Below are 19,846 nucleotides of genomic sequence, written 5' to 3' on the forward strand. Positions count from 1 at the left end.
TTGCAAATCTCAAACTCCCAATTTATCCCTTCCCAATCCCATAAGCTTGTGTTTACTATGTCTGTGAATGTCTGTGAATCTGTTTCTGTTTTGTAGATGAGTTCATTCGTGTCTTTTTTTTCCCTTTAGATTCCACATATGAATGATATCACGTGGTATTTTTCTTTCTCTTTCTGGGTTACTTCAGTTAGAGTGACGATCTCCAGGCCAATCCGTGTTGCTGCAAATGGCATTATTTTATTTTATTTTTTATGGCTGAGTAGTATTCCATTGTATAAATATACCACAGCTGCTTTATCTTCTGTTGATGGACAATTGAGTTGTTTCCATGTGTTGGCTGTTGTATATAGTGCTGCTGTGAACATTGGGGTGCATATACCTTTTCGAATTAGAGTTCCCTCTGGATATATGCCCAGGAGTGGGATTGCCAGATCATACTGTAGGTCCATTTTCAGTTTTTTGAGAGGAATCTCCGTAATGTTTTCCATAATGGCTGCACCAAACTGCATTCCTACTAGCAGTGTAGGAGGATTCCCTTTTCTCCACACCCTCTCCAGCATTTATCATTTGTGGACTTTTGAATGATGGCCGATTCTGACTGGTGTGAGGTGATACCTCAGTTGAAGTTTTGATTTGCATTTCTCTTATAATTAGCAATATTGAGCATTTTTCCATTTTGCTATTCCTGAGTTTCTGTCAATCCAGCATTGGGCACACAGCATCATTACTGGACTCACTGTGTAATTTCACAGACTCCTACTGTAGCTGAGTAGGCCATGTGACAGGGGACCTGGGAGCTTCAGGTGATGCTAACGGCCTGTCAGCCTGGTGAGGCGCCCTGGCCATGTCTGTCTGTTAGGGGCACTAAAAACATATGACACGGCCAGTTGCGGGTAGAGTCATTGCCTCAGGCCTTAAGGAACTTTGCAGGACTCTTGTGTCAATTTTACAGACAAGGAAATTGAAGTTCCAGGGAACTGACCTTATCTCTGGTTGCCCAGCCAATTGGTGGTAGAAACCGATCACTTTGGATGCAAGGCCTCAGACCCACTGTGCTGCTGCCTCCCCAGATGCACGCAGGAGGGCCCAAGGCCTGGGGCCAAAGGAGGGGGGGGGGTCCAAGTAGGGCCTATACAGAGCTGGAGCTGGCTGACCCTCCTGGGTGGGCAGGGAGCTCCAGCCCTCTCCTCTCCCAGCGAGGCATCCGTGGTCTCAGGAATGTAATTAACCAGGAAATCATCCTGCATTTTTCTCCCCCATCATTAATTGAGCCTCTGACAATAATACCCATGCTCTCTGCTGAGCCATGAATTGTCTCGGAACCTCACCTCATCAGGCAGGGACCCTAAGATGAGCTGGAGGCAGGAGACAGAGCCACACAGAGTGTGGGCCATAGTCCACCCACTCCTGGGTCTGTGCAAAGCCCTGCTTGGGGCACTAAGTCTCCCGAGGGGCAGGGTGAGCAGTCCAGAGAGGTGATGCAGCAGCCTTGGGGCGAGAGGTGGACGGGCAGCTCTGGCTCCAGGCCAGGCCTGGCCACAACCTCACATCTCTTCAATGCTTCCCTGTAGGTGTGTGGAGAAAAAGCCCGGGTCAAGCCCTGGGCGACAGGAGTGCTCAGCAGGGAGTTTTAGGTGCTTTGAATCACTGTCATCTTGGCCCTAATTCATGGAACTTCTGATGAGAACCTTTCTGAAATGCATTCCCCCCCATTTTTTAAGCTTTTTTTTGCTGGTAAAATATATATAACATAAAATTTACCAGTTCAACCACTTTTCAGTGTACAGTTGAGTGGCATTGAGTACATTCACATTGTTATGTGCTATCACCACCACGCCATCTCCAGAACTTTTTGATCATTTGAAACTGAAAATCCGTTCCATTAAACATTCCCCATTCATCCCCTTCCTCCCCATTCCCGTCCCTCAGCCCTGACAGCCCACCATTCTTTGTGTCACTATGATTTGACTCTAGGTACCTCCTGTAAGTGGAATCATACTTGTCCTTTGGTGTCCAGGGTGTTTCAATCCGCATGTCCTCAGGGTTCATCCATGTTGAAGTACGTGTCAGAATTTCCTTCCTCTTTAAGCCTGAATAATATTCCATTGTACATATTTGCCACATTTTGTGTATGTGTTCATCTGCCGATGGCCGCTTGCATGGTTCCACCTTTTGGCCATTGTGAGTAATGCTGCTGTGAACACGGGGGTGCAAACATCTGAGTCTCTGCTTTCAGTTCTTCGGGGAGGAATGTGTTCTTGAGGACATAGGGAATTCGTGTTGGAATTTGGTGTTGAAACAGATGTGGCGTCTCTAAGAAAGGCTGCAGCACACCTAGGAGCATTAGGACCCCCCCCACCTCACACCCTGCCACCCAGCCTGCAGACCCCTGCCCACTCACCAGCATCCCAGTGCTAGGGCTGATGGGTAACTCTTGCCTTTTTTGTTTTTTTTGGCATAATTTCTAAGTTTTCTTAAAAAAGGATCCATCACTCATATGGTTTAAAAAAGCAACAGTGATTTTTAAAAGTGATGGTGTGCTCTGTTTGGGGAAACATCTGTTCGGGGCATGCCAACAAGCAGGGACGGTGCTGTGTTGACCTGTCTCCTTTTCTCCCCACTCAGCTGGCCCTGGCGTCCCAGCCCACCCTGAGGTCCCATTGACTCCCACCGAATTCTGAAGCATGTGGCCCTCCATGGTGTCTGTGTCCATCTCCATGTTCTCAGCACACACGATGGAGACCTCAGACCACACCAGCTGCAGCCAGAGCGCTTCGCAGGCTGAGGCCCCAAGGCAAGTATTGTGCTTCTGGATCCTGGCGCTGGAGTGAAGGCAGCTCCGGGGCACGGGGCAGCTTCGCTGACATGCCATCCATTGCTGCATCCGCATGGCCAGGGCAGCCAGAGCTCTGTCACTGCTGATGCAGCCTTGTGGCTTCCTGCCGCCTCGTCTCCCAGCCTGCGACCTGCGTGCGGGTGTGTGCAATACAGCGGTTTCTGGTATCACCCCGCGGTGCGTCCCGTATTGTTCGGATGACCTCCTGTTTGTACCCAACCACCCAGACATGGCGGGGCAAAGAGCAACCCCACCGAGCAGTGTCATCTCTCCTGATTCTGGGGCTGGTGGGGTGCAGTCGGGTGGCTCTCACTCAGGGTTTCTCGGGGACTGTCGCCAGTTAGGGCTGGGACTGTTTCCAAGGCTTCTTCTGTGCTGGGGCACACGGCAGGGGCCATCGGGCCATGTCAGTGACAAGACAGTGGAGGTCCCTGACTACTTGGGGCCTCCAAGGTACCAGGTGACAGGCAGCAAGCGAAATGATGGCATAGTGGTGGCTTGTGGAGGCTCCTGTACTGCTTCCAAGGTGGGGACGTCTGGCAGCAGGATGGACTGGGCGGTGGGCAGACTTGTGGCTTGTCTACAGGGCTTTCCCTGCCTGTCTCAGGCAGGGACCACAGCCTTCGTGCTACTCTATCCACTGCCTGCTGAGGATGGAGCTGCTGAAGTGGCCCACCGCGCCCTGGAGAGTGGGGCACGTTTAATCCCTCTGTGCTTCTCCAGCCCCCACACCTCCCCCAGGCCCAGCTTTGGGGCCTTGGATGCTGAGTGGTGGCAGTGTCGGGTGTCAGGGGCCCTGGCTGCGTTCTGCGTTCCACCTGGGGTGGGCTCACTCAGCTCAGGGGGCTCAGGGCTTCTGAAAGGAGAGCTGAGTGGCTGGGAAGACAGAATTGACAAATGCTCCTTGACTCAGTGCGTGGTGACACATCCCTGGCCTTGGGCAAGTCAGAATGAGCCCAGAGCTCAGTCCAAGGGGTTCAGAGCAATATGTTCGGTGGACCCAGCTCCAGGGTCCTGGGTATTGGTTCCCCCCAGGCTAGGATGGCAGCGTCAGCCTTGGAAACCTTGTCTGAAACAAAAAATGTCACCCATCTTGGTGACTGAGCAATCGTACAAAAGTACTCTGCACAGCTCCTGACATATGGCAGGTGTGTGTGTGTGTGTGTGTATAACTGTGTGCATGTTTATTTGTGTATGTGTGCTTGTGATCTGTGTGCACACAGGGTCTACTATGGAGGTGTGTGTGTGTGTATATTGTGGGCACACTTGCACATGCGTCTTCCCCCACACCCCATCCCTCCCGCCCTCCCCCCGCTCCTCTGAGCAGTGTGGAAGGGAGGCTGGAATCGGACTGGCCTACCCTGCACTCACTTTGGTCTTGGAAAGGCAGCAGGGAGACCAGGGTAAGTGAGGCCGTGGGCTGGATCCCGCAGCTTCTTGGATCAGATCAGAGGGTGGTCTCAGCTGTTCCGCAACCAGGACCTCCCTCGGCCACATACTCCACTCCCTGGAGAACGTCTTTATGTTGAGCCCTGGGCTTTCCAGTCTGGCCGAGCGTGGTTCAGCTGCCCTCACACAAAAGCCCTTGGAAGATAAGACGATCATGTCTAATGGGCCTCCAGAGGAAGGGCCCACTGCCTCCTCTTGACGGGACACCCAGGCAGGCACCAGGCTGCTGCAGTCTCCCCAGGCTCTGGGTCTGCCACACCCCTCACCACCAGTCCTCTGTGTGAGTCATTGTCCCTTCTGTAACAAGGCAAATGACCCTCGGTGAATATCAGCAACTCACAAGTTTGCTCAACTCAGAGGTGTCACCTTCTCTGGGGTACAGTCGACATCCAATTCACTGCATGTGTTTCAAATGTACAATTGATGGTACAACATATGTATACATACCTGTGACAGTGTCACCGACTGTCAAGATGAAGGGCATGTCTGTCACCCCTTGAAGGTTTCCTTGTGTTCCGTTGTAACCCCCACAGCACACCCACCCCTCCTTCCAGCAACACCCCGTCTGCTTTCTGGCACCAGAGAGTGAACATTTCATAGAATTCTATGTAAATGGGAAACAAACAGATACCTTTTCTTTTGCCTGCCTTCTTTCCCTCAGCATAATATTTCCAGATTCATCCATGTTGTGGAAAGGGTTCTTGTTTCCCTCCGTGGCCAAAAGGTTTGTGTAGAATTGTATCATTTCTCTCTCAAATGTTTGATAGAATTCACCATCTAAGCCTGGAGTTTTCTATGTGGAAAGTGTTTAAACATAAACATTTCTTGTGCTCGGTCTTTACTGAGCTTCGTAGATCTGTGGATTTATAGTTTCCATCAAATCTGGAAAACCTTTGGTCATTATTTTTCCCAAATATTTTTCAAGCTCACTCCCTTTTTGGGAACTCCAATTACATGCACACACACACACACTGGTTACACATATATTATGTGTAACCATTTACTATGTTGCTTAAAGTTTTCAGGCATCTCACAATTCATTCTCTCTTTCTCTCCTTCACTTTAGATAGCTTCTTTTGCCTCCCCAGATTTGCTCGTTTTTCTTCTACAAAGTCTAATCTGCCATCAGTCCCTTCCAGTGGGCCTTGATCTCACACTCTGTGGTTTTCATCTCTAGAAGTTGGTCCAGCACACCTTTTTACATTTTCCATGTATCTGCTGACTTTTTTTTAACATAACATAGGTACCGCTGCTGCCTTAGTGAACTTGTCTGCTAATTCTAACATCCGTGTCAGATGTGAGTGAGTTTCAACTCACTGACTCTTCCTCCTCACTGTGGGTTGTGTACGCCTGCCTTCTGTGTCTGATTATTTTTGGGTGGATGACAGCGCCTGTAAATCTCACCTCGCAGGATGCTGGATATGTTTGTGCTCCGATAATTGATCATGAGTACTGTTTAGGGAATGCACTTACGTTGCTTGTTCACAAATGGGCTTTCTTGTTAAAATTCATCAGCATTTGTTAGCTGGGACCTGAGCAGGGCTCACTGTGGGGCAAGACCTTCCAAGCTCTCTAACTGCCCGTGGATCTTGGGGTTTCCAGTCTGGCTGATAGAAACACGTGTATTCCCTGCCCTCTGAGCACCAGGTGATGGTTCCTCTGACCTCAGATACTTCTTTCTCTAGGCTTGGAGTTTGCTCACACGTGCATCAAGCCACGCTCAAGGGCCCTCTTCAGCAATCCACGCTCCCTGTGTGCAGCTCTGTCCTGTGGTCCATCCTGTGACCTCCAGCTGCCTTGGTCTCCCCGGACTGTCAGCTCCGTCTCCTCACTCAGGGATCTACCTGGGGTCCCCTCTCCGGGCAGGAAGCTGGGGCAACAGAAGGCTCACTTCCCTGGGTCCCACCTCTCAGAAGCACTGTGCTTTGCTGCCTGGTGTAGGGTGTCCTCAAGGTGCTGTTTCGTATGTTTTATCCATGACTTGGTTGTTTTCAAGAGAGAGTAACTCCAGTTTCTGTTATTCCATCTTGACCCGAAGCAGGAATCCCCGAGGTGGGGCTGCAGCAGGCTCCACCTGGCACCAGACGTAGGAAGCTGAGTGTGTGGCCTACATTCCATTTGGCATATTTTTACCACTGTGTCATGTCTCATTTCTGGAAACGAGTTTATCGCCTGTGCTATGAGAAGAATGCAGCAAAGCGTGTGTTTTCTGTTTAGAAATCTTGCTACTTCTCCGCATTAAGCTCTTTAAGAATGTGGCAGTGGCCAGTGATAAATGCGCACCCTGCACTGGTTTGGGTGTCACTTCGAGAAAGGTCCACTCAGAAGAAATTGGATTGCACTAGAAGGCGAGAGTGCGGGAGACCGTTGCAGAATTGCTGCTTGACTCGTGGGGCCTCCCGGGCCCGCGATGCCACACGCCTGTAAAGGTGCCTCCTGCTTCACTTCTGAGCACACTCTGCCCGGGGCCCCTTCTGCTGCGTGGGCAGCCAAGGGTCAGGCTCCAGGACACCTTTCTGGTTTTGTGTGTGTGTGTGTATGTGTGTGTGTGTGTGTGATCTGTGTCTCCACTGATGAGTATTTTGTTTAGCAAGTGAGGAAAGGAGTGTGGCTAAGCCACTGGCAGCAGAGCTGAGTGTGAGTGTGAGCACAGGGAGGGTGCGTGGTGGCGCCTATCTCACACTCGAGGGGTCCCTGCCTCCTGGTGTCACTGCGTGGCTGGGGACAAGCTCAATTCTGGCCCTGGTTTTCAACCGGGCCCTAGTAGTTGCTTATGCCCCGGACATTGCCGCAGGTGTCCCCTTGCACTGGGGGCCAGGGACTCAGCTGTGCTCCATCCACCCATGCCCCTGTGACCTGCCAGGGGTCCACTGCCCTGGGTGGTGGCATGGAGCTGCCCTTCCCATCCTCCCCCTTGAGAACTGGCCCTGTCACCCAGGCTGCTCCATGTGCCAGCGGAGAAGGTGATTTTCATTCTCCTTTCTTTTTTTTTTTTTTTTTTTTTTAGAACCTTCTGAACTGCTCCACTTCAAAACTGTGGGCAAGAAAAAGATTTGCAGCAAATCCCCCCAGCCCCGTGCAAAGCCTGGACTGGCCAACCCCAGCGTCCCAGAACACAGCCAGCAGGGAGCCTCAGGAACCCACCCTTCCACCTCGGTGCCCCCTCGGAGTCCGACAGCCTCAGGTAACCCATCTGTCGCCCAGGGCTAAGTGACTGCCACTCCTGGTCCCCGTCCTCCCCCAAAGCTCCACTGCAGATTCAAGCAGAAGAGTTCGGGGAACATCAGTCTCCCCTAGTCCTGTCTCACCTTTGACCCTCTCGGTGCACCTGGACCGACACTTTCCTCCGCAAGGGTTTCCAGGAGAGGCGCGATGTGAGAGCACGAAGTAGCCCCAGCACGTAGGAGGAGGAAGAATTTGGGACCAAGATCCGGCCTCCACAGCCCCCCGGGGTCCCTGGAAAGTGTCTGGTCACCTGTCAGACAGAACAGCAGCAGTGATGGGGAGGAGGGGTCTTGATGGGCATCCTGCCTCACCTCAGAGCTGCACCGGAGGATAAAGGGTGCCGTGGATGCCAAGGCGCGGCGTAGACCACATCCACTGCGCTCACAACGGTTATTATTAACGTCACTGTTATTTCCTGCTTATGTTTCGAGTTCGTCGAGGAACAAGTAGCTTCATGCAACAGGATTCATTCCTGCCTCCTTTCCTTCCTTCCTTCCTCCCTCCCTCCCTCTCTTCTTTCTTCCTCCCTCCCTCCCTCCCTCTCTTTCTTTCCCTTTCTTTCTTTCTTTCCTTCTTTCTTTCTTTCTTTCTTTCTTTCTTTCTTTCTTTCTTTCTTTCTTTCTTTCTTTCTTTCTTTCTTCTTTCTTTCTTTCTTCTCTCCCTCCTTCCCTATCTCTCTCTTCCTGCCATCTTTTTTTTTAGTATAAAAATTTATTTTAAAAGTAAAATGCCTTTCTTTTGCCATTGCCCGAATGCCTGCCTAGCCAGGATGCAGCTGAGGCTGACCGGGGTGCTCACTTCACATGCAGCCCCAGCCCACCGCCCCCCATGCTGACTTTCCCCAGGGGCCCCACTTGGGGGCCGGCCCACAGCTCAGCTGACACTGACTGTGTTCATTTCTCCCTGACAGGAAGCCCCCGGCCAGCCCCTCAAGGAGCTCAGAGAGATCAACTTGGAGGATGGAGTCAGAAGGGGGTTCCTCAACTTCCCCAGCCACCGTTGTCACCCTGAAGGAGCTAGATGCTGGGCTTAGCAGCTCCTCTCTAGACCTCCCAAGTGCAGACCCAGGGAAGCTCCAAGCACTGCCTGTTGGGCCTGAAGCCCACTGTGGGGACCCTGCCTCTGGGAGCCCTGGCAGCCAGGCCTCTGCGGGACACAACACCCAGGACACAGGCTCCGTGGGGGACCCCAGCAGCATCTCTAAGATCCCTAACCGGGACAGCGGGATCGACAGCCCCTCCTGCAGCGTGGTCGGCGAGCACTTCCCCTGCGAGGAGAGCGGCGAGGCGGGCCCAGGCCCCACCACCAAAGCGCTGCACCCAGACACAACCCCGGATGGCAAGGCGGATGGGAAGACGGATGGCAAGGCCCCACGGGAGGAGGTCGATAGCGATGTGGGTGAGGGCAGCAGCGAGGAACCAGACCCTGAGAACAACGCCCTGAGGGCCGATGTGGATCCAGCCAAGGTAGGCCACCCTGCCATCCCAGGGGTCAGGGGCTGCAGGGCTCCCCTCCGAGGGTACATGAGGTTTACAGTGGCACCACCCAGGCCTGGTGCCAGCGGCAGGGTGCACATTCAGACACCACACTCAGAGAGGCCCCTGTGATGGGTTGGTGGGCAGGCCCTGGGAAAGGACCACGCAGGCAGTGATTTCATCCCCAAGCCTCAGTTCCATGGCCACACAGCGGCGCAGGGACGCCACCCCAGGGTGGCTGTGCCGGTTGGTCTTAGTGGAAACAGTGTGGCCACCAGCACTCTCCGCCAGTGCTTGGGGCCCGCCTTGCAGAACCCCCTTGAGGAAGACAGCATGAGTGTCACGCTGTTTTATGAATGGGGAAACCCAGGGTTGCTCACGAGGTGTGACAGAGGCAGGAAGGAAGCCCAGGCATCTGAGTGGAGCCCTGAGCTTTAAGCAGATGGCTCCGGGTGCAGGTGTGCCCACGTGTTGTGGGTCGGCCTTGAGAGAAAGTTCGTCTGCGCCCCTTTGCATCTTGGGCTCTGGGCTCTACACTGTGACTCATGTGGGCATGGAAGTAAAGCTGACAGCCCCTGGCTTAGAGACCGCCTGTGCTGGGGGAGATCGGTGTGGATAAGCTGCAAGTGACGGGGTCAGACCTGCTGGCTCCCTGGAGGAGGTGGTATCGACTAACGTGGCTGCGTCAAGAGATAGACTTGGTGGGCAGAGGGCTGCCACTGGCCTGCACTGCTGTCAGCCAAGTTCTCAGGGGGTGGGCTGGGGCCGTGTTTTAATCCAGGTTTTATTATTGTTCAGGAATGGCGAAGCCAACAGATCAGGAGATGACTGCCACTGAAAGTCAGTTTATTACTCACAGTTCCCAAGAGGAGGGGCAACCCCACACCACGGAGGGTCAGGAGGGGAAGCACCAGGGTGGGTGGGAGGCAGAAGGAGTGGAAACTGTGAGCAAGACTCTTTTTTTAAAAATCATTTAATGATTTTTTTTTTTTATTGAAGTATAGTTGAGGTACAATATTATGTAAGTTACAGATGTAGCGAGAGTCTTTATTGTGGTTTCGAAGGAGAGGGATGGGCGAGATAGAATATGCAGGTTTAGGACTGGCCAGTTTGAATAATTTTAGTGGGTTTTGGGCACAGGGGCTGTCCCTGGATATCTGGCATCCGGCCCTGTGTGATTAGGGCAGGAAAGTAGGGGAACAGCAAATATAAAGGAGGTGGTTGCGTTATGGGCTCTGGATGGGCTGGTTTGCGTGTGAAAGACATTCTTGCAGGTGAGTCCTTTATACTTGTAGGAACCAGCGAACCCTGGGAGGGACAGCCCCTCCAGGATAAACAAGGCCCAGAGTTTTAGTAGCAGGATAATGCTGGCCTCATAGAATGAATTAGGAAGTGTCCCTTAGCCTTTAGTTTTTTGGAAAAATTTGAGAGTAAATGGTATTCGCTGTCCAGTGAAGCCACCTGGTCCTGAGGTTTTCGTTGTTGGGAAGTTTTTAATTGCTTATTCAACTTCCCTCCTTGTTATTGGTTTGTGCAGATTTTCCATTTCTCCATGATTCAGTCTTGGTCGGCTGTGTGTTTCTTGGAATTTGTCCATTTCTTCCAGGTTATCTGATTGTTGGCACATGATTGTTCAGAGCCATCTCTTAGGATCTCTCGTTTCTATAGTATCAGTTGTAGTGTCTCTTCTTTCATGTACCATTTTATTTATTTGAGTCCTCTCTCTCGCTCTCTCTCTCTCTCTCTTTTTTTTTTGGTAAATCTAGCTGAAGATTTGTCAATTTTGTTTATCTTTTCAAAAATCAACTCTTAGTTTTGTCAGATTTTTTCCATTGTTTTTCTTCTGTCTGTTTCTTTTATCTTCGTTATAATCTCTGTTACTTCCTTCCTCCTGACTGCTTTGGATCTAATGTGTTCTTTTTCTCATCTTGAGCTGTAAAGTTGGGTTGTTGATCTGAGCTGTTTCTTCCTTTTTCACGTAGGCATTTGCAGCTATAAACAGCTCTCTGAGCACCGCTTTGGCTGCATTCCAGAAGGCTGATGTGTTGTTTTCATTTTCATTTGTTTTGAGCTACTTTCTAATTTCTTTTGTGACCTCTTTGACTCTTGTTTAAGAGTGTATTGTCTAATTTCCACACATCTGTGGATTTTCCAGTTTTCCCTGTGCTGCTGGTTTCTAGTTTCACTCTGTTTTGATTGGAAAAGATACTTTTACAATTTCAATCTTTTGGGATTTGGTAATACTTGTTTTGCGGCCTAACATGTAGTCTGTCCTGGAGAATGTTCCACGTGCTCTTGAGAAGAACGTATATTCTGCTGTTGATGGATGGAGAGTGATGCATTTGTCTGTTAGGTTCATTTGGTCTCTGGTGTAATTCAAACCCCTGTTTCCTTATTGATATTTTGCATGTCCTTTTCAATATTGAACGTGGAGTATTGAAGTCTCCTATGACCTTATTGCTATCTGTTTCTTTAATTTTGTCAAAGTTTGCTTCATATGCTTGGGAGCTCTGAGGTTTGGTGCATAAATATTTATAATTGTTATATCTTTTTAGTGAATCGGTCCTTTTACCATTATATAACGTCCTTCTTTTTATTGTGTAACTTGAAAAAAAGATTTAAAGTCTAATTTGCCTGATGTAAATATGGCCACTCCTGATCTCTTTTGTTTACCATTTGCAAGAAACATCTTTTTCCATCTTTCACTTTCAGCCTGTGTATATCCTTACATTTTTTAAATCTACTCAGTCAATCCATGTCTTTTGATTGAGGGTTTAATACATTTACATTGAAAGTAATTACTGATAGGGAAGGACTTATTATTGCCTTGTTCATTGCTTTCTGTATGTCTTTTGGCTTTTTTTGTCCATCTTTTACTGCTTTCCTTCTGTTTAATTGACTTTTTTGCAATAATATGCTTTGATTCCCTTCTCATTTCCTTTTGTATGTATTCAAAATATATTTTCTATTGCAATTATATAAAACAACTTAAAGTTATAGTATTTTACTTTAAGCTGATAACAACTTAGCTTCAATGATACACCAAAACTACTCCTTTACAGCTCCCCTCCCCCACACTCGATGTTGTTGATACCACCAATATTGTATTTTATATACAGTATGCTCTTTAACATAGATTTCTAGTTTTCAAATGTTTTTGTCCTTTTTGTGTTATTTTGTGCCAAAATTACTATAGTACAGGTTACTATATTTGTTTGTGCATTTACCTTTACTGAAGGACTTTATATTTTTATACAGGTTCACGTTGCTGTCTACCATCTTTTCACAACTTGAAAGACTTCCAGTCGCATTTCTGGTAGAACAGGTCTAGTGGTAATGAACTCTTCATCTTTTATTTACTTGGCAAAGTCTTCATTTCCTCTTCATTTTTGAAGGCTGGCTTTGCTGGATACAGTATTCTTGTTGACAGTTTTGTTCTTTTAGCACATTAAATACATCATCCCACTTCCTTTTTTTATTATTCTAATGAGCCCCAGTGTTGTTCTTTGGATTTATCCTAGTTGGAGTTCCGCGAGCTTCTTGAACTTGTATGTCCAGTTCTTTCACCATATTTGGGAAGTTTTCAGCCGTTAATTATTTTTTTTAACCTGTGAATATTTTAATTTTATTTAACTCTAAGAATAACCTTGTTCTACAATCTCTATTTTACAAATGGCAAAACTGAAGCACAAAGAGGATAAGTAACATTTCCGAAGTTACATAGTTAGTAATCTGGGATTCAAACCCATGCCGTGTGATGCGAAAGTCCTTACTTCAAAGTCAGTGCTTGGCAAATAAGATCTCTTTAAACGTATGGTGATGGTGATAAGATTGCCTGGCGCCCAGCAGGTGCTCCATGTGTTACTCCTTTTGCCCTTGCCTTATGGTTAGGCTTCATGGGAGCCTACCCAGCTTCTTTCTTTCTTTCTTTTTTTTTTTTCCAGATACCAATTCTTTGAGTAAGCTCTCTGCTTCTTTCGCTCTCATCCTCTTCTTCTGGGACTCCTGTAATGCTTTTATCGGTCTATCTGACAGTGTCCCATGAATTCTTTAGGCTCTCTTTGCTTTTCTTCATTGTTTTTTCTTTTTGCTCCTCTGACTCGATAATTGCAAATGAGTTTTTCAGTCTAGTTATTGTATGTTTCAGCTCTAGAATTTCTGCTTGGCTCTTCTTTTATCATTTCTATTTCTCTATTGATATTCTCATTTAGTTCATCATAATTGTCTTGATTTCATTTAGCTGTCTGCGTTCATTTTTAGCTCATTGAGCATCTGTATGACCGGTATTTAAATTTTTTTGTAGGCAGCTCATAGATCTGTGTTTCTTTAGGGTTGGTTTCTGGGATTTTATTTTGTTTCTTTAATCGAGTCATGCCCCACCCCCTTTTTGGGGTAATTTTTTGCTGGAATTTGGGCATCTGAAAAACAACCACCTCTCAGTCTTAGTATGCTTGCTTTGTGCAGGGAAAGCCTTTGCTAGTCAGGCCGGATGTTCAAAGACCTGTTAAACTTTGTCTGATCTCTTGCTCCCCTCGCATCTGCCTGCAGAGCATCAGCTGTAACATCCTGCTTCTCTCTATTTCCAGCAGCTTTCAAACTTTGGCACTGGTCATGACAGCACTCCAAGTCAGGCAAGACAGAAACCAGAAACTAGTCCCTCAGGCAGCTTCCAGATAAGCCAGAGCATTGTGTGCACTGTTCACTCCTCTATTTCCATCCTGAGGGAGGAGCCCCAGAAGGGGAGGCTCCTCCCAATTGTGCTGCACAATGCTGCATGAGGGAGGAACACAAAGGGGTGTGCCAAACACTGCCAGTTTTTCTTCTCCATTTGCTAGCCTCTCTTTGTAGTTTTACAATGGCTTGGAAGCTGTAGCTTCTCAGCTGGTCTCCGGACTTTTCACAAAGCTATTCTGGTTTGTATATTGTGTTAACTCCATGTCTTCATGGGGGGAAGAGGGCCTTTAGATTTTTGATCTGTCTTCTTGTTGACATTACAATACATTTTAACGTGGCTACTGCGGCTGCTCTGTAGTCAAAGCCCCAAGAAGATAGACTTTTCTCTGGGCTTCAGAAGCTTTGTGGGGATTGGCAGAAACTGTTACACCTTTCCCAGAAACCTCCCTGGAAATTCCATCTGTGAGAACTGAGCCTTACATCCCAGTCCCAGCAGCCTCCTCTGGCTTTTCGGGGCCCCTGGTCATCCCCGGTGTGCAGCAGGTAGCCCTCATCAGATGCTGCCTCCCCAAAGATCATCTTCCCCAGGTGAGCTCTTCTCTTTGCAGCGCTCTGAGCCGCAGAAGCTGCTCCACATTGCCCAGGAGCTCCTGCACACCGAGGAGACCTACGTGAAGCGACTGCACCTGCTGGACCAGGTAGCCCTCCTGGCTAGGGGCTTGCCTTTGTCTACTTCCAGAGTTTCAATGGCGAGTTTGGGAGACAAACTTTCTATCCTAGCATTGGCTAGGCTTTGCAGTTGGAGTCCAACTGACATGAATACTAAAACTCGGGCAAATTTAAGTCTTCTGCAGAAATTCTTAGTTTTTACCTTCACAGCTTGTGGCTCTCAGGCAAAGCTCTTACCCAGTCATTTTGGGGTTTTTTCTTCCTGGTAGTTAAAATATCTGAGCATATAAATGACCTTTGGACATCCTTTTGCATAAATAGTTAAGATAGTGGGTGGCACTCTCCCTGTCCAGGTGACAACATGGGGTTTATGAGCACAGGAAGTAAAACTCCAGTAGAAAACTGGATTTTGACAGGTCCTGCTTCTGTCTGTAGCTTACAAAGCAGAGAAAGGAAATCAGTACCAATCATTTCTTATGAGAAATGGATGAAAGATGTCCTGTCCCTGTCTAGAGGGGACTGTCCCTGCCACACCCCAAATTCTTAGCCCTAAGTAAACTTGCTTTAAGACTATTAAGGTTCTCTTGATGAACTGGAAAGCTCATTAAGAAAACACAAGGCAGGGGAGGTGGGTGGGATGGGATAAACTGGGAGTTCGAGATTTGCAGATACTGACTGGTATATATAAAATAGATAAACAAGCTTATACTGTATAGCACAGGGAACTATATTCAATATCTTGTAGTAGCTTACGGTAAAAAAGAATATGAAAAGGAATATATGTACGTTCGTGTATGACGGAAGAATTGTGCTGTGCACCAGAAATTGACACAGCATCGTAAACTGACGATACGTCAATACAAAGGATTTTTTTAATTAAAAAAACTAAGAAAACGTAAGGCAGTGGCAGCTTCTGCTGAGCTCGCATACCTGCAGCGGAAGCACCGTCCCAACCATATGCAGTGACCCACACTCAGTGACCACCGCGTGGGCTTCTCTGTGCCCAGGTTTTCTGCACCCAGCTGACGGAAGCAGGGATCCCTTCGGAAGTCATCACGGGCATCTTCTCTAACATCTCCTCCATCTATCGCTTCCACGGACAGTTCCTCCTGCCTGAGCTGCAGACACGGATCACAAACGAGTGGCAAGTGCAGCTCATGGTGCCGGGAAGTGGTGGTGGTTGGGGGCGGGGGTGGGGGGTTGGCTCTAATGCCCTTGGCGGTTGAAAGTCATGGTGATCCTGTTGCAGCAGGTTTGTTGATTTCTCCCTGCCAAGCAGCCTCTAAATCTGGGGTTTGCATGCCCCAAAGCCAAGAGACACCTGGAGGGGAGTCCTGTCTCATAGGGCCCTGGACTCTCTTTCTGCAGGGTCCTGGGCCAACCCTGACCCCATGGCCTCTCAGAAACCCCAAGCCTTAGCTTCTTCATCAGCAAATTAAAGGGACTTTAATACCTTCTCGGGGCTTTGTGGGATTTAAATGAGTTTGACATCTGCAAACACCAAACAGTAGATAGACAGTGCCTGTCGGTTTATTTGCCCTCCTAGGATATATTGCACCTTTGCTTTAGAAAAATGAGATTTCTTTCCCTCTCAACAGTGTTCCCATGGGGCTATCCCTCTGTCCCTCTGCCATTTCTGTCACTCGTAGCAGAGGGACAGCTCAGCTGCGAGTCGTGATAATTAACCATCACAGGCTCGGCTCCCAACTTGCCATTGTCCACATTATGTGCTTCCCCCTCCATTCTGGGCGCTGCTGCAGCTTTGCTTTGTGGTCTCTGGTGACTCCTCTCTTCGCTGGCCTGCACTGAGCCGGTGTGCGGTTCTCCTGTGATGTCCCCAAGAGCCCGTTCGCCAAGCTGCAGCCAGGCCAGGGAGAGCACAGAGGCCAGGGGCTTGACTGCGGGGCGTCCCTGCACCTGCAAGGCTCAGCCAGAGTCCAGGTCCATTTGCAAATCTTTAGAAGGACACGCTCCTCCTTGCAGGGCAGGTTACACTGTGTCCCCAAGGCCGCTGGGTTAAAGTCAGGCCTGGACTGGCCTTCGGACCCACGCAGTCCACACCTGCTAGAAATGGGCTTTCTCCTCAAGGCCCTGGAGAGACTGACAGTGCGTGGCCTGCTAGGGGGCCTGTGAGCTAAATCCCCAAGTGCATGTTCCTAGTGATGCTGCAGAAGATGACTTTGTGCACGTGCTTTTTTTCTTTAGGATAAATCCCTCACAGTTCTAAGGTCAAAGATCGGCAATATATTTTATGCTTCTTGGGACTTATTTCCAAATCCCAATTTATATCCAAACTATCCATGATTACCCAGTACTGCTTCCTCATAACGTTGCCAATGTTGGATCGTCCCATTGTTCCTAATCTTTGCTCACATAAAAGGAGCATAATGCGGTTTTCTCCATTCTCTTTGAGAACAGTGGCCCATCATTAGAGTGGTTCCATTGCTGCTAACATCTCCTGGTTTTCAGCAATGGTCCTGTGACTGCACTGTTGAAATGCTTTACACGAGCCTCTCATTTACGTCTAGGTAACACACTATTTTCCATCCCCCGTGAAACAGGGGAGGAAAGTAAGGCTCAGAGAGGGGGACCGGTTTGCCCACCATCACAGAGCCGGGAGTCAGGCCATTGCCCCGTGGCCCTCTGGTGAAGTCCCGTCCCACCCAGGCCCTTCACTGGAGTTGTTTGTCTGATGACCTCACTCCCCCATGAAGGGACACGAACCCCCGCCTTGGAGACATTCTGCAGAAGTTGGCCCCATTCCTCAAGATGTATGGCGAGTACGTGAAGAACTTCGACCGGGCCATGGAGCTGGTGAGCACCTGGACCCAGCGCTCACCGCTGTTTAAAGACATTGTCCAAGGCATCCAGGTAGGGCGGCCCCACCTCGGCTTTGCGGGCACAGGGCTGGGCTTGTGTTTCAACATGGAGAAATTGTGGGATGCATCCAGATGCTCTACTGATGCTTTGATCCTTAAAATAACTCCCAGAGACAAATCGTCATTCTCATTTCATGGATGAGGAAATCACGGCTCCAGGAGACTGTGCGATTTGTGTCGTCACCAGCTATTATCTGATGGAATCTGGGTCCAAGTGCTGGTCCCCCTCCACAGGGTCCCCAGTGGCTGTTGCACCAGTCTTTTCTTTCTCTTTTTCTGCAGCCTGTTCACATCTCTGCCTGTTGTTGTCTGCTGCGCGTTGATCTTTTCTCATTGATTCATGAGGTTTTTATATGTTAGGAACGTCAGCTGTTAACCGTCATCTGTATTGCAAATTATTTTTCCCCACTGATGTTTTATTTTTTAACTTTATCTATGATGTTGTTTCCCATGCAAAATTTTTGGTTTTTAATTAGCCACATTCACCAATTTTTTTTTTTACATTTTTTTGTTGAGTAATAGTCATTTTACAGTGTTGGGTCAAATTCCAGTGTAGAGCACAATGTTTCAGTTATACATGAACATACGTATATTCATTGTCACTTTTTTTTCGCTGTGAGCTACCACAAGATCTTGTATATATTTCCCTGTGCTACACAGTATAATCTTGTTTATCTATTCTACATTTTGAAATCCCAGTCTGTCCCTTCCCACCCCACATTCACCAATTTTTAAATAAAGTAATTCTTTAAAAAAAATCTTTTAAGTAATGCTTATAAATGCATTTCCCAGGGGGTAGAGGGAGTGCTTAGCGTGCATGAGGTCCGGGGTTCAGTCCCCAGTACCTCTGTTAAAAAAATAATTAAAAAAATGCATTTCCCACTCTACAGTTATATCAATGAGGTTTTCTTCTGATGTATGGCTTCATTTTAAAAATTAAAAACGCTATCTCAGAATAGCTTCTAGACGGATTGTGGGTAACGTACAAATCCAATAGGGTGTTGGGACAAGTGACCCCGATTGCTAAACACACACACTTACGCAGTGCATACACATGCACACACATGTGCATAGGCACTCGTGTGCCACATGCACGCATGTAATACATACACGTGTGTTCACAATGCACACATGCATCGTGCACATGTATTCCTCACTGACCCTGGAGGGTTAATGGGCACTGAGCCCCTCTGTGCTGAGGGTTCGGAGGCCAGGGCCAGATTTGGGGTAGCTCTTTGATAACTTTCCGTGTTTCCCCAGATCCTGCTATAATCAGGTCACCCATGATTTATTCCTGTAAATCCTAGATCAACCCCCTGCATCTCTCAGCATCCCTGTCCCTCCCCAGAGAGTATAGCTCTAAGGCTGAATGTTTCCTTCTCCCCTTTTGCCTGAGCCCCTGCACCCTCACACCTTCATTTATGTCTGGGTCCCCCCAGCTGTCACCACAGAACAATCTCCAATGAGGATGTGTATAAAAGGGCCAGCACTGGATCTAGAGCCAGCCTTCCTGGGGGCCAGCTCCAATCGTTCCACCTCTCCAAGCCTCAGTTTCCTCTGCCGTTGAGATGCAGTCTGGTCAGCCAGGTGCAATACTCCAGGCAGCCTCCTGGGGGCTGCAGAGGCTGGAAGCAGAGGTGGGTCTGGGATCCAAGCGGGTGTCCATGGGTGCCCTACGCCACCTGTCTCCCCCGCAGAAGCAGGAGATGTGCGGAAACCTGACTCTGCAGCACCACATGCTGGAGCCCGTGCAGAGGGTGCCCCGCTACGAGCTGCTGCTCAAGGACTACCTGAAGAGGCTCCCGGAGGACGCCCCAGACTGGAAGGATGCAGAGAGTGAGCGGGGTCGGCCACAGGCTGAGGGGCTCCTGGGCAGTGGGGGCTGGGGCCCTTGCTGAAAACCCTCATTCAGAGAGAGAGAGACAGGCAGACAGAAAGAGAGAGACAGAGATGGGGAGACAGAGAGGGAGAGACTTCCAAGTGCCCCCTAAAACAAGGCACAGGAAGTGACTGACTCTGAGTGTCAGGGGAAACCACCCCTGTCCCCACTGAGGTGGTGATGGGTGGGTGGGGGTGCTGTGGAGGGGGCTGCTATGTGTTGGCAGAGTTTAGGCCTCGGGAAGGACCTCATGGGGCTGGCACAGCTGCTCCTGGTTCGTGGGCAGCAGCTGGCCGGCAGCATGGGGCAGGGTCTGTGCAGAGGAGTGGAATGCCAGCCTGGCAGACTCCCAGCAAATCGGATGTGTCTGCAGGGTGGCACTGCCACCCCACGTCCCAGGCCAGACCTCGTGAACAGCCCAGCACACCCGTGGGAAGCAGCAGGAGCAGGGCAGAGCCTGGCACTCAGCCTCGTGGGGCCAGGACCTGTGCAGAGCCACCAGGCGCCCTGCGGCTTGACCCTGTCTTCCTCTTGCAGGGTCCTTGGAGCTCATCTCCACAGCTGCCAACCACTCCAACGCTGCCATTCGGAAAATGGTGAGTGTGGGGCTCCTGGAAGCCACCTGAAGGACCAGCAGTTTGGGGCAGGGAGAGCACAGGGTGGTCCAGGCACCGTCGGCCTGCACACTCACCCACCTGACCCCCAGGGAGGACAGAGGATCCCCTGAGAGCTAGGCAGGCCTGCTCCTTACTGGCTTGGT

At 49.3% G+C, this 19,846-nt stretch overlaps 1 protein-coding gene across 3 annotated transcripts in view; it reads left to right on the top strand.

The window, feature by feature from the left end:
- FGD3 (FYVE, RhoGEF and PH domain containing 3) overlaps window positions 1-19,846 on the top strand; it is a 56,532-nt gene that overhangs the window by 17,502 nt on the left and 19,184 nt on the right. For 2 of the 3 annotated variants that reach the window (XM_032477414.1, XM_032477412.1), the window contains exons 2-8: window positions 7,293-7,469; window positions 8,421-8,976; window positions 14,268-14,357; window positions 15,336-15,472; window positions 17,043-17,199; window positions 18,905-19,043; window positions 19,624-19,682. In XM_032477414.1, the coding sequence (XP_032333305.1) occupies window positions 8,470-8,976; window positions 14,268-14,357; window positions 15,336-15,472; window positions 17,043-17,199; window positions 18,905-19,043; window positions 19,624-19,682 (1,089 nt within the window). In that variant the 5' untranslated portion in view covers window positions 7,293-7,469; window positions 8,421-8,469. Of the gene's footprint in view, window positions 1-6,695; window positions 6,715-7,292; window positions 7,470-8,420; window positions 8,977-14,267; window positions 14,358-15,335; window positions 15,473-17,042; window positions 17,200-18,904; window positions 19,044-19,623; window positions 19,683-19,846 lie in introns of those variants that run through there. The other variant, XM_032477413.1, reaches the window with a different exon arrangement.

The sequence above is a fragment of the Camelus ferus genome, chromosome 4 (genome assembly GCF_009834535.1).
Source record: "Camelus ferus isolate YT-003-E chromosome 4, BCGSAC_Cfer_1.0, whole genome shotgun sequence".
Lineage (NCBI taxonomy): Eukaryota > Metazoa > Chordata > Mammalia > Artiodactyla > Camelidae > Camelus > Camelus ferus.